The 14,314-nt window shown below is 39.6% G+C and overlaps 2 protein-coding genes across 3 annotated transcripts in view; one reads left to right on the top strand and one right to left on the bottom strand.

Annotated features, from left to right (window-relative positions):
- The window catches only part of ap4e1 (adaptor related protein complex 4 subunit epsilon 1), a 34,041-nt gene extending 25,434 nt beyond the window's left edge, over positions 1 to 8,607 (top strand). For both annotated transcript variants that reach the window (XM_005945581.2, XM_042221929.1), the window contains 8 exons: positions 1,722 to 2,024; positions 2,487 to 2,598; positions 2,676 to 2,814; positions 2,909 to 3,164; positions 4,282 to 4,833; positions 4,926 to 5,116; positions 5,188 to 5,348; positions 5,814 to 8,607. In XM_005945581.2, the coding sequence (XP_005945643.1) occupies positions 1,722 to 2,024; positions 2,487 to 2,598; positions 2,676 to 2,814; positions 2,909 to 3,164; positions 4,282 to 4,833; positions 4,926 to 5,116; positions 5,188 to 5,348; positions 5,814 to 5,974 (1,875 nt within the window). In that variant the 3' untranslated portion in view covers positions 5,975 to 8,607. The remainder of the gene's footprint in view (positions 1 to 1,721; positions 2,025 to 2,486; positions 2,599 to 2,675; positions 2,815 to 2,908; positions 3,165 to 4,281; positions 4,834 to 4,925; positions 5,117 to 5,187; positions 5,349 to 5,813) is intronic.
- Positions 8,207 to 14,276, bottom strand: LOC102293742 (brain aromatase). The gene is made up of 10 exons (XM_042221930.1): positions 14,025 to 14,276; positions 13,112 to 13,313; positions 10,867 to 11,017; positions 10,614 to 10,768; positions 10,347 to 10,523; positions 10,100 to 10,214; positions 9,900 to 10,014; positions 9,660 to 9,822; positions 9,328 to 9,569; positions 8,207 to 9,213 (listed from the first exon to the last, which is right to left on the bottom strand). Exons 2-10 carry the CDS (start codon positions 13,257 to 13,259, stop codon positions 8,983 to 8,985), a joined length of 1,497 nt encoding a protein of 498 aa, XP_042077864.1. The 5' UTR covers positions 13,260 to 13,313; positions 14,025 to 14,276; the 3' UTR covers positions 8,207 to 8,982.
- Positions 14,277 to 14,314: the final 38 nt, after the last annotated feature.

The following is a 14,314-nucleotide window of genomic DNA, read 5'->3' as shown; positions in this document are numbered from 1 at the left end:
GTTAAACTCAATTGTTACACCTGGTAGAGCAGAACGCTGATCATTTTATTAAAGATGAAAGACTTTAGACAGTTTTTCAACTCTCAGTAATGCCATAGTGATCGTTTGATGAAAGAAGAAGAAAGAAAGTGTACTTTATTGGTCCCCACGGGGACCAATAAATATATATGGACCATATATAATATATATGGTTGATATATGGACCTGCAGCGGAGTTTAGACCCAGACACGGCTAGTGACGTCAGACTGAACAACCGGATAGAAAAATGAGTGCTGGCTCAAGACTTTTGCACAATGCTGTATGAAAACGGGATCATAACCAGGAACTGTTCTTTAGAAATAGGTGGAGAAACTACTTGCTTTGGGTATCACTACAGAAGGTGACACTAGTTTAAAAGAGAGACAACAAGTTTACAGTTTTCCTTTGTTGCAACTAAAAGCGTTCTACAGAACTTCATTAATATTTATGTGTAACACCCATCCCACGTTCTATTGAGAGGGGCCCTGGGTTCCTGTTGTTACTTTCCTATTGATACTCCCTTTTTAATGCTTATGGTATTAAATATGCAATAAAACTACACTATATGGAAATAAATCACACACAAGCAGGTCAATTATAAAGTTAACTCCACTTTAGTGAATGCTGAATTAACAACACAAAGGAAATAAGTAAAATCAATAAAGTCTGTTAAACAATGGTAAGGTATCTACCTCAACAGAAACAAAATAATCAAATAATATTGTGGGCCCACACGCGCTCTCACCAAAGACACACACACCTCAAGTGCTACAGTCTTTCTGCTAGCAAACCCCTCGTTGCAGGCCTGAGTCGTGGCTCGGGTGCGTTGGGACCTAAAACAATATGGTCGCTTCACTTGTTGCCAAGCAGTAAAAATAAAAGCACGTGCAAACAACAGTACTCACACCTCCAGGCAGTTCAAGGGGATAGCGGGGAAACTGGGTCACGGCTACCAGCAGGCCGCGGCAGCAGCACTCACAGTCGTCCTTTCCACGTGCTCCCACGTGAACACATAACTTCAGCACACCAGCAGAAGGGACCTCTCTGACACGCCAGCAAGACGTCCGTCTCCTCCTACTGAATCACACAACCCCGCTAAATGCCAGTTCACACGCGATAACATTCAATCTTAGCATTAGCTTAATAAATAAAAACAGAGCAGAACAAGAGCTTAGCGAATATGTTAGCAGTTGTGTTAGCGGCTGTGTTAGCAGTTAGCCCGTTTTACACAATAACATTGGGTACAAGTGTCAGACAAAATTCACATTTACCTCACAGTAGGGTACAACAGTTCTCGACCCGAGTTAACTATCCGTCAACCCGAAAATGCGTCTGTCGCCCTTCTATGAACTCTGCGTTCACTCGACACTGTTCAGCTCTCGTCTCTCTCGCTTCCTGCAGAGTGCACACGGCTCCCCACTTACTCCCACCCCTCTACCTGAGACTACTTCAGGGTTCACTGGAGCTGTAGTACATATCAATACCATATCAAAAATAATGACATAAACCTCAAAATACAAATAAAAAGGTTGTGCATTTAACTGACACACATCACATACTTTGCAGGCATTTGTATACATTCTTGAACACATTAAACATTTGCAATTAACTATCAATATTAATGAACAAATTTAAATAATGAGCTACTTATACAGCCAGGGCTACATATGCTAAACCTTTACTTACTCTCTGTAATTCCCAGGTGCTTGGGGAATACTCTCATTTGAGGGAGGATCTTGAACCTGCTGAAGTCCTGAGCCTGCTAGCCAAACTTTTGGACATGAAGAACAGCAGTAGTGAAACCAAGAGCTGGGTCCTCATGGCCATGACCAAACTCTGCAAAGGTGGCGCTGATGCTTCTGTAACTCAGGAGGTTTCTGAGACATACAGCAGCTCCTTGGATACAGTGCTGAGACAAAGGGCGCATGAGTTGCAGTACCTCAGCCAAGACCCTGAACTAAGAGCCAGGGTGTTGCCACGAGGTGCCAAACCAGAGACTCTGGAGGTAACGTGTTTAACTTGTTTGCAGTGAGCAGAGAACCCGGCCACATTAATAACATTTAAATATTAACTCTGTAGCTCTTTTCACAGTAAAAGCAGGTTAGTTGACGGTTGTGAAAACCTGCAAACACTTTATGGAAACACCCCTCAGGGTGCAAAATTGATTAGATTGATGACAGCCTTTACCGTAATCACATTATTCATTTTATGAGTAATCAAACCTGTAACATGTCTGGAGAAGTCTGAAGGGCGGAGCTCTCCAGAGAACTTCATTCAGTATCGGACTCACTTTCATTCATTTAGAGAGCAAGAAAACCAATCTCTCTTCTTTTGGCCAAGAATTTTATTTTAAACACATAAATTAGTAATTATATGTTTTTGTGTAGCTGAGCAAAGCACACAGAGCACTCAGGCGCAACGTCTTCAGTCCTGCGGCAATTTTGCGTGACTGTTTGATTGTTTTTAGGTGGATTCCTCGCTGTCATTTCTTGACAGATTTGTGTCAGAGGCGTTGGCTGCCGGCGCTGCTCCATACAAACCTCCCCACCAATGGCAGGAGGAATTAGATCAGTCAAAAGGTAAAATGTAGATAAATATCTTGGCAGCACATTCAGCATCTTGTTTGGATTTGTTCTGACTTTGTTGTCTATCTCAGCCTTGAGCCTGGAGCCCTATGGCCTTTCTCTGCCTATCAGCATGTCCTCCTGCAGCATCACTGACAGACAGTCTCCTACACTGTTGTCCATGAGCTCGGGTCTGTCAGGGGATAGCGCTGACCTCTCACACAAAGGAGGGTATGTGGACACCACATGCATGCATTTGTTGGTGTAATCAAGTTCCTAGTTTTAGTGTTGAATTCACACTGAAGACTTGCTGTTTGTGTTTCAGCTCTTCAGCTTTGAAGCTGGATGGCATAAAGAGGGTGTGGGGAAGGGAGGGCTATCTGGCCCAGAGAGAACCTGTAGAGGAAGCTGCACAGGTTGAGGTTCCCAGTCCCATTCAGTCTCCCGGCCGGCAGGGCGAAGGCGACAGTTTGCACAGCCAAACTCCAACTCAGACACCGACCCCAGAGCCTGAACAAGAGAAACAGCAGCTGGCTTCTTCGCTGTTTGTTGGCCTGGCTTCCCAAAGCTCTGTGTCTCTGGTGAGGTTATCAGTCCATATACCATATGTGCAAAGAGCAAGCGTCAGCTTATGGTTCAGACTGTTCTGATTTTTATGTGGAGGATCACCGAAAACACTTTAGCCACAGGAGTTTTAGGGCATCAGGTCACACTTTAAACTGTCACTGGAGTCAGTTATGCTGTAAACAAGCTCATCACTTGTACATGTCATAATGTGCCTACTGACAGCACATTTAACATACAATTAAAATGAATATATTTTTTTGGCCTCGACAACTCAGTCTGTGCTTATCACCCAACTCACCAGATTTGCCTGCCTTCGTTTAATTAATTAATTCTTTTGAAGGGTCATCATTTTGAAATGAGGAGGAGATAAAGCATGCATCACCCACAAGGGCAGTGGGGTAGAACAGGAGTTCCTCTGATTCAAAAATAGCAGCCACACTGAAAACATTGGAGTGTCGCCAAAGGAGATGACCTTTAAGGAGCATTTAAATCAGTGACGGTTTTTGATATTTATGGCCAGAGTTGTGGAACTTTATGATCGCACTTCATCCCTGAAGGTAGCCCTGAATAAAATATGTGTTAATCTATTTTTACATTTTTGGCAATTTCAACATAGAGGGCAACAAAGAGGACCGGATGAACACTCGTCTGTTTTTATTATCAAAATTAATGATGATGAACCAAACATTTCTTACATTTTTGTGAGGGCCCATTTAGCTACTGTGAGTCTAAGATGAGACAAAAGGTGTTGCTTTTTAGAACGTATTCAATGATTGGCTGAACATTTTCTCGGGTGGTAGGATCTACTAATGCTATTAATTTAAGGATGTCAAACTCATTTTACATCATAGACCACATGCAGCCCACTTTGATCTTAAGTGGGCCAGATCTTTGAAATTACATGATAAATGCATAAAAAGTTCTAGTAGTTCTTTCATTTAAACTTTCATTTAAACTTGCATAGGTATGTCTTGAACACGTTTCAAAGTCCATTGGAGACCTTGCAGGGCCAATTCTCATTTAAAACCCCTGCTATAAGTGAAAGTGCTTAACGTGGAGCTATTTGTGCAGCTATTTGCATTGCTGATTCTGAACATTTTTCCTACATATATGTGTTTTTGCTTCTAACAGATGGGAAAATCTGAGCCGACGCCACAGCGATTCCGAAGAAAAGCCAAAGGTCAAGGTCTGGGCTCGTCCTTTAACGCAAACGAGCAAATATCCAGCTCCCTCATCTCTCCTCCCAGTGCTGTAGATAACCTGCTGTGTAACAACCTACTAGACTCCAACAACTCCTCAGAGCTGGCAGAACAGACATCTCAGCTCTCTCAGAGCCTCACTACTGCTAATGGCACCTGTCACGCAGAGGCAGAGTTAACTGAATCTGACACAAAGGGATGTAACCCTGCTCTCCGCAGGGATAACTGTGTGGTAGCTGCTGGTCCTGGTCCACATAACGACCCAGGCAGACTAACAGAAGTGTGTCTGGATTCTTATCTTCCTGCAGAGCTTTCTGGCCTTTCACACTCAGAAATCGCTCCTTTGTGTGCCAACCAAAGCCTGAATCTCTCAGCCTGTCATGTGCAGAAGGAAGATTCATTAATATTAGTTGTTTTTATTATGAACTCCTCCGAGTCTGCCATACAACAGATGCTGCTTCAGGTCGACTCTGAAGAACTTGAGGTAAATTATTCAGTAGAAAATGATCAATAGAGTCGTTTGGTGTCCATTAGTCTTTTATAATGAGGTTGCTTCGTTGTATTGTTTATTTTTAGGTATCCTGCCTATGTAATAGTCTAGCGGGGGAGGTGACAAGCCACAGTGTAGCAGTGGGCCAGTATTCTCTAACTGTGAAGAGGCCTGCGGTTCACGTCGAGGTGGTCGGGACGGTATCTTACCAGCTGCCTGCTGGGACGTCTCAGTCATTGCAGTTTTCATATAAAGTCCCTTTAACCAGCTTCATCAGGTGAGATATATAGTGCTCGTATTTGAAGTGCAGTATTTAAGTGACATAAAATTAATCCGAGTTTCCTGCAGGCCTTTTGTGGTGTCCACAGAGGAATACGGGACGATGTGGCTTTCCTTCTCTCACGACACAAAGCAGAATCTGACGTTGATAAATGACAACCAAGAACCTCTCACAGCCACTCTGAATGCTCTGAAGAAGAAGCTCCAGCTTCATGTTGTGGAAGTTATAGGTGAATGAACATTTGTTTCCTGCTCGTATTCAAGCTGTTCAAACTGAGAGTATCATTTTATGCTTAATACATATAAAAGCAGCATTCACATCAATATGTATGTGTTAGAATATTCACCAACTCATCTGTGGTAACTACTGTATATTTATTCTTAACATTAGGGATAACTGTTTTAAAAAAACTACATTAATTAAAAAGATGAGATAATGCAGCTTGACTATACGTCAAATATGCCTCTAATGAGGTGTACTTAGGAGTTTATGAAGAAAACTTACAACTTTAACTTTCGCTTGTATGCAGCATGAACATCATTAAATAACACGGCGGTACCAATAAACAGCATTACAAAGGGGAAGAAGAAGAAGATTTTAAAATTGCATTCAGAAAAGGAGACATAGATATTAATGTGTCCTATACTTTTTGCTGTATTTTCACACTGAGTAACCTTCATTGTTTTCTGCTCAGGCATGGAAGGAATCGTAGCTTGCCGTCTCCTTCAGGATCTGCCGTGTCTGATGCATTGCCGGGTGAATGCCGGCTGGCTGGCTGTCTGGCTGCGGTCGCCGGTGCCCGACCTGCCCGACTGCCTGATCTACCACTGCCAGAGAGCTTTACAGAGCCTCTGAGACTCAGAGCTGCAGCACCACTCACCACCACTAAAACCACTGAGGAACTAAACCCACCAGACCCTCACTGAAGAGGAAGGTACACAGAGCTGAAGTGCTGAACAGAAAAGGAGAAACCTGCTGTTGTGGCTTTTGATCTTTATTTTGCGGTCTTTATGAATTTCACTCAAAGTTATTTAGTAAGATTTATTTGGCAGAACTATAACTCATTGAAAGACATGGCAGGTTAAAAGCTCAGGGTCAAATGATGGTGTTTAATCATCTGTGGGTGTTTCATTATTGCCTTTTAGTCGTGAAAGAGCTCCATAATCACTAAACAATTGAAGCCTTCTTCCTGGTTAAATTCTGATGGTATGCTTTGTATAACAGAAAATTCTCAAAGTGTAAAATAATGAAGTTCTCAGTTGTTTCTTTTTCCTGTACACCAGAGAGAAGATATATATTTTTTGTGATCTGAAATACATTTTCTAGGCTACAACAATCATAACAGTGCAGCGAGTAAGTCCACAGTCACTTGTCCCTCTTCCACTTTCACATTTACAACAGATGCATTGAAGAAAAGATAGTGTAGCAACTTCAGTGTATGAATAACCACAGACAAATCAGAAGGATTACATGACGGCCACGGCAGAGAAACTGAAGGATCATGTCATCACTAAGCCACTTTCTATTAGTTCGTTAGCCAAGCATGGTTGCTAAATATGCAGCACTAACCAAAAATGGCCCCTTGAGGCTGATTGATTGCTTCTCTCTCCAAAAAACCAGCACGGTGGCTGATAAAATGCAAACGTTGCGGTTTCAAAATTAGCAGCACCACTATATACATTCTACACCTTTAACATATTAGCCCTATTGAGCTGTGATGGCTAATGCCCAGTAAATGTAAAGCATGCTAGCTTTAATATTTAAAGACGCTTAATGGAGATTATTTCTACTTGATCTAATCATGATCTAGCGATAAATCTCATGGTAAAACCAGCCCAACCACCTTTTCCTGCTTACAACTGAACCTCGGATTTACAGAATTGCTACACTTTTAATTTTTTTTTGACTTTCACCATAATAACAGCAGGCTGAAATGCAAATAAAACTGAAGAAAGATGCTCTCTTGTTCACTTTTTACAGACTTGTCTCATGAGATGCTAAACAGAAGTGCAGTGTTTGATTATTTTCCAAGAATCAGCAGCTTGTGCTCTGATTTTGATTTAGTCTCTTGAATGGATGAGCGCACAGTATATTTGCACTAGTTCATTTTATTTGCAGCTCTTTTGCTCCTTTATTGAAAAAGCACAGGACGATACTGACAACGACTCCACGTGGAGGTTAATAAGAAATTGAAGCATTTGATCGGTCATGTTTGGCATATTCATGGTCGTCTTCCAATGAAATTTAAAGTGTTGTAAATATTTGTAAAATATCCAGTTGGCCTGCTCGCGGCTGACGTGAACTTCCCCTTTTTTCTTTCTGACACGTACAGTGAGCGGTCTGTCTTGGACGGTATGGACTGATTATTTAAGCACTCATGTTTCTCATTAGGTGGATGTTAAGGGTTGTTATATTTTTGTATGACTGCAGTATTAAAAGAACATATTTATGCGTTTATATTCTTACAAAATGTTTACATGCATTTCACTGAAAGAAAGGGAACCATTGTTCTTCATGTGCTGTTTGACTGGTCTGTGCCAGATTACACCTGTATGTTTCTTTGACATGTTTTGGCTTGTTTTAAGTAATTCAGCCTGAAGGGAAAGTTTGCTTTCTGCGTTTCTTCTATGCCTGTGTGCTGGTTTGAAGCACAGTGTGATGCTAACAGTGTCTCTAATACTCAGTTTTAACCCTACGCCTTATGTTTTAATGCCAGTACGGCATGTTTGATTTGTGCCTGTGGTACAGAGGAAAAAACACATCCTTGTTTCTTGGAGTGCCTGTCATTACATTCAGTTAACTTATGAATAAATTCAACATGTGAAAATGACCCTTTGACTTTGACTCATTGGTTATTTAATAAATTGAGGCTCTCATGGAGTTTATGCTTATTAACACATGTATTGGGTGTGAAACAGGAAGTAATAATACGAAAATTTATATGAACTACTGATTCTGCACAATAATGAAAATGAATATTTAAAATGAGCTTTTTTATGTGAAGTTGTTTGCATGGTGAAGCTGAAGTATATACAGCATTATAGCATATTTCTACACTGATCATATAACATAGAAATACCCACAAAGGCAAAGTAAATGCAGATTTTATTTATGGTAAATTATTCATGAAAAGGGTTATTGTTCTTAGCCATAATGTACTTTTTCTATAGCTTTATTTTTAGTTATATAAACTAAAAAACCTTTTTTAAAAATCAGGCATAATGTTGGGTAATTACAAAACCACAGAGTAAAAAGTCTCAAGTTAATTTGACCAAATTTGTCAACACAGCCAAAAATGAGACTACACTGAGTACCCGGAGAGATCATGCCCAAGCCAGGTGGTGGAGTTGAACTCAGGACCAATCACTGTGCCACCATTGCAACAGTTTACTGTAGTTTGAGAAATTTTGAGAAAGCTTCATAGCGTGAGATTCTGTAGCTGAGCAGCTCCTGTAGTAATGTAATGTTTGGGTGACCCACTTACAAAACAACAGATGCTAAATGAGATGAGAAGAAACTGATATCAAACTCAAAACATAATACAAATAAAACTAATGTAAATACAGAACCATTGTTCCTCTACATGTGATTTTTTTCTTCAGTTATTTCAATCATTGTAAATGCATCTTTATTAAATGTATGAGCTGTGTACACTGTCAAAACATTAATCAGAAATCTATACTAACAAGTGTACTTTGTTAAAGATTAGTAAAGTTTAATTTGGAGTACATGTGCTGTTAATACAAATTTACTGTGAGTATTTCCCATTACAGGACTTCATTAAGGCCTTTAAACCCATTTCAAGATGTTTTCATCTGAAGTGTAAAAAGCGCTGTTATGTTTCGCAGCTTGATATTGTGGGGTTATGTCATTCGTGGGATGAAGCGCATGGCCAGGATCTGCTCGTCTTTCACTGGCTGCTGTGACAGGTTGTTGGTCTGCTTGATGCTGTTGAACGTGCAGCCTTGACGAGGACACACAGTGTACCGAGACAGGAGAGTGACCAGGATGGCCTTCATCATCACCATGGCGATGTGTTTGCCCACACAGGAACGAGGCCCGCAGCCAAAGGGCTGGAAGTAACGACTGGGTACCTGCCAAAGAGAGGAGGCAAAGACTCAAATGTGTGTGTGTGTGTGTGCATGTTTTTTTTTTTTTTAGTTTAAACCATTAAACATTTATTGCTGAACTACACTCTGCTCACTTACCATTTTTTCAAAGTTCGTGAGGTTGAACTCTTTAGGCTTGGGGAAGAATTCGGTTTTGTGCATGAGGCCAATGTTGAGAATGATGTTGGTGCCTTTCTTGATTTTTGTACCTGCGATGTCGTTGTCCTCCAGAGCTTTCCTCATTGTGAAATCGACCACAGGATGAAACCTCAAAGACTCGTTGATGAAGCTCTCCATCACTTTCAGACTTTGGTAATCGATATTTTCCACGTCTTTTTCATCTGAAAATGAAAGATCTGTCAGAATACTTCTACTCACCAGAGTGAAACTGTGAATATGGAATATTGGAAACACTATAAAGCTGCACTAACTCAAGACGGTGTTCATCTCCTCCACTAGCTGCAGCTCTATGTCCGGGCTCTGTTTCAGCAGCATCAGCATGAAGAAGAGGCTGATGGAAAGTGTGTCGGGGGCTGCGATTATCATCTCTAGCACACACTGCCTGACATTATCTGCTGATAGCTCTCCGTAGTTCTGTTAAACACAACAGACGGGAATAAGAAAAGACAATTGTATCGGGGGACGACAAAAATCCCTCCAAAGAGACCGACCTGGGCGAAGATGAGCTCTGTTGCAAAGTCGAGCTCGTCGTCCAGTTTCTCGGCTTCATGAATCATCTTTTTCTTAACTTCAAGCAGGCTCTCCATCGCATCTTGCAGCTCCTGTCTGTTGGCACAAAAAGCAACACAAACATTAGGTTGAAGAAATCGCAAACCACAATACTGACTTACTGTGAGATGAGGTGTCTTACGCTGCTCTCTTATGCTTGTTGTACAGCCATCCAACCTTGAAGAATATATCTGGTTTTATTAGAACTGTCTGCCAGGTCTCAAAGTAGTTGTGAATTTTCATCAAGAATTCTTTCTCTGAATTATTAAAAAGAACAACAGCAACAACAACAAAAAATCAATCGATGCAGCGCCAGAGTTCATGCGTCACAATTTCTTGCAGATAGTATGCGGTTTTAGGAATCTATGTGCAGTAAACACGCAACTGACCATTTAACGGCACTCTTAGGAACAGCCTGTTGGAGATGTCCAAAATGATGGTTCTCAGGAGACTGAGAGTATCCACATGTCCAGAGGAGTCAGTCATATCCTGTAAGTTGTCCAGGTGTTTGGCTGTGGAGCTCACACAGATTCCTACGGTCCTCTGCAGGCCGGGTCCAGTCAGAGCTGCACAGTAACATTCAGTAGCTCCACAGTTCAAGAAAGCAATAGTCTAACCACAGTAGTATGTGCTGTCAGTGTGTGGTAATCACTCACCTTTAGAAAAATATGTTCTCACTTTTTTCCAAAGCAGGACATTACTGTTGAAAATGATACCATTTCCGTACATGCCGATGCACTCGAGTCCTTTTTTGCTCCCAAATCTGGAGGTGTAGTGGGCACTCCTCAAAACGTGGTACACTTCAGAGGACCTGCAGAAGAAACCAGGCTTTACCTTTATCTGAAAATTTACTGTAAAACAAGTTCGGTTTACTTTAAAAAACAAAAACAAAAAAAACAACCCACTTGCCTGCTCAAAATCAGGGTCTCCTCTCCGCTTATCCACACCCGCACAATGCTCCCATATTTGTTGTTGTAGTAGTTACACGCTGTTCCAATCCCAGACCAGATGAACCTGCTGTAGGAGAGAATGGGACCGAGTCCTGCTAAGAAGGAAGGACCTGACAGAGAGAAATGGGTTATGATAGTAGACTCCCACTTCTACTGCAAATTAGCAAGAACCTTGTCTGTTGAGTTTAATTTGAGAAAGATAGTGTATTTTTTTGGGATAGCTGCCAGGCTCTGATCTTAGTATATAGGAGAGTGGCAAGTAAGGACGGCACTCTTTGTTCTGTGTGTAACTGTTATTTGACTTCTGCATGAACCATTTTCATCAGTATACAGGAATTTACACCTGGAGCTGCAAAACAGAGACTGTTTGTGATAGTTTTAATAGACAACGAACACGCTCTGTGATGGTTGAGTAAACCTTGTTTTGTCATTGATGAATTGCAGACCTTCTGTGTATATGAGGGTTTCCCTTTCTTTGTCATTAGATGTTTGCTGACTTTACTCTGTATCTGATTCCTTCGCAGTGGATGGCTAAATGATATAAAAAGACACTTTGGAGCCTTTAATTAATATGGTATATAAATACTTATAGTATATAGTATATATAACTCTATGTATATTATGTGTGTATATATATATATATATATATATATATATATAATATATATATATTATATATATATATATATATATATATATATATACATTAGAGTTATTTAGGATGAATAATAGGATTTGATAAATAAGGTAAAGATTTTAATTGCAATTTAAAGTGTATTTAGAGTGTAATTACTGTAATTACTGTACTAACTATAAGTATTTATAGTTAGTAACATTTATATATTTATAGTTACATATTTATAGTTAGTATTTATAGCTGCTGTATCATCCATGTGCTCTCTGGCAAACTTCAGACGGGCCTGGACATGCACTGGCTTCAGCAGCGGAACACGTCTGGCACTGCGGGATTTGATTCCCTGCCGTTGTAGTGTGTTACTGATGGTGACCTTTGTTACTTTGGTCCCAGCTCTCTGCAGGTCATTCACCAGGTCCCCCCGTGTGGTTCTGGGATCTTTGCTCACCGTTCTCATGATCATTTTGACCCCACGGGATGAGATCTTGCGTGGAGCCCCAGATCGAGGGAGATTATCAGTGGTCTTGTATTCAGGTGCCATTCATACAGGTAATGAGTGGGGGACAGAAAAGCTTCTTACAGAAGACGTTACAGGTCTGTGAGAGCCAGAGATTTTCCTTGTTTGAGGTGACCAAATACTTATTTTCCACCCTAATTTACGAATAAATTCTTTACAAATCCTACCATGTGGATTCATGGATTTTTTTTTCACATTCTGTCTCTCACAGTTGAAGTGTACCTCTGGTGCAAATTACTGACCTCTGTCATCATTTTAAGTGGGGGAACTTGCACAATCGGTGGCTGACTAAATACTTTTTTGCCCCACTGTATGTATGTATATCTATATCTATATCTATATCTATCTATTATATCTATATATATATATATATATATTATATATATATATATATATATATATATATATATATATATATATATATATATACATATATATATATAGTATACACACACACTCATATTGATATAATGTTGATATAATGGAATAATATGTTCCTTATAGAGAGATATTTAGGATGAATAATAGGATTTGATAAATAAGGTAAAGATTTTTTAATTGTAATTTGAAGTGTATTTAGAGTGTAATTACTGTAATTACTATAAGTATTTATATAACATATTAATTAAAGGCTCCCTGGGGCGCACTCTGTCAGTGCGCCCCAGGGCAGCTGTGGCTACAATGTAGCTTGCCATTGCCAGTGTGTGAATGTGTGTGTGAATGGGTGAATGACTGAATGTAGTGTAAAGCGCTTTGGGGTCCTTAGGGACTGAGTAAAGCGCTATACAAATGCAGGCCATTTACCATTTATAATATCACACACAACACACACACACACACACACTACACAAACACCACACACACACACACAAGCTAAAATATATATTATATATATATATATATATATATATATATATATATTATATATATTTATTATATATATAATATATATATATATATTATATATGTATGTATATATGTGTACATATATACATATATATGTGTATATATATATATATATGTGTACATATATATATGTATATTAGTGCCTACCTGGTATGTGTGACTGTTTTCTTTGTCTCCAGGTGGTGAAAAGCAGCAGCAACAGCAGCAGAAGTAGCAGGACAGCAGTGACTTCTGACGCTCTATCAGCCACCATGGGGCCAGCGATGAGCTCCTCTACCGGCAGCATCCTCTGCATTTCTCTAGCCAGGTACACCCAATGGAGCACTGTGTTTGCAGTCTGCGTTCAGATCTTTTAATAAGCAGCAGACAAAACAGAAGATGATCAACCTGTGGGTTTCCTCCTCTCTTATCTCCTGTGGAGTCTGTCCTTCAGTCTAGGACGTAACATAGCACTGAGCCACATTCAAATCAAAATACACCCACATCAACCTTTATCATTAACTGTTTGTATTACTGAAGTAGTTAGCATCAAATATACAATAATTACAGACATCATTATGATTTTTTTTTCATGATGATGTCTGTTATCTTACAATTATAGGGTCATTAGCCCTTATCTTACTTATTGTCTTTGATATTTTCTAAACTATTAATACCTTTATAGTTATTTTACAATTACAGTATTTTGTCATGTATCTTAAGTTTTTCATCACTGTGCTGCAGAAAATTGAACAACATGAATTTGCTGCTGTCAGACTGCATCAGAAGGACACTGATGAGCAGCGAAATGTGAGCTCATTAAATAAGCAAGACTAAATAAGAAGATGCCAGACCAGCAGAATCTGATTAATCATACAATCTAGATAGAACAGTCATAAGCAATAAAAAAAAAAAAAAAAAAAAAAAAAAAAAAAAATATATATATATTGTCAGATTATTATGAGATTATATATATATATATATATATATAAAAGCTAAATTTAAAAAAATTAACCAGTCTATGTGAGAGGTTTGCTTCATAAATCTTTGTAACAAAAAAAGGTTGAATAATTCTACTTACTTCTCTTTCCTCTCCTGCTCCAGTCCAACTTAGAGTACAATTTGAAGAGGTGCAGTACTTCCTCTACTGGTTTTAAAGGTGACCAGCATCCTTTGTGCAAATAAATCCAGTGTTTCAAGTGTTTATAAATCCTTTGGCTGAGCTTTCACTTTAACAGTTGCCTGGAGACGTGGTCACTTGAGGGTTACAAGCACCATGGCAGAGGAGTGAACCTGAGACACAGCAGTGCATATCTGAACCACAAAGCAGTTTCCAGCAGAACAAAGGAGGTGCTTTTTATTCATAAGAAT

This window comes from Haplochromis burtoni, unplaced genomic scaffold, assembly GCF_018398535.1.
Source record: "Haplochromis burtoni strain Fernald_Lab_line unplaced genomic scaffold, NCSU_Asbu1 Contig_77, whole genome shotgun sequence".
NCBI classification, from domain to species: Eukaryota; Metazoa; Chordata; class Actinopteri; order Cichliformes; family Cichlidae; genus Haplochromis; species Haplochromis burtoni.
This window is presented reverse-complemented; position numbering and strand designations above follow the sequence as displayed.

Bases quoted from the DNA above. Each gene is read 5' to 3' on its own strand.
- LOC102293742 (XM_042221930.1), bottom strand. From the start codon at position 13,259: ATGCAGAGGATGCTGCCGGTAGAGGAGCTCATCGCTGGCCCCATGGTG. The intron at 10,215-10,346 runs GTCAGTTGCGTG...TTAATAATTCAG, and splicing joins CCTAAGAGTGCCGTTAAATG to AGAAAGAATTCTTGATGAAA. The intron at 9,570-9,659 runs GTTAGTGCAGCT...TTTCATTTTCAG, and splicing joins GGAGATGAACACCGTCTTGA to ATGAAAAAGACGTGGAAAAT.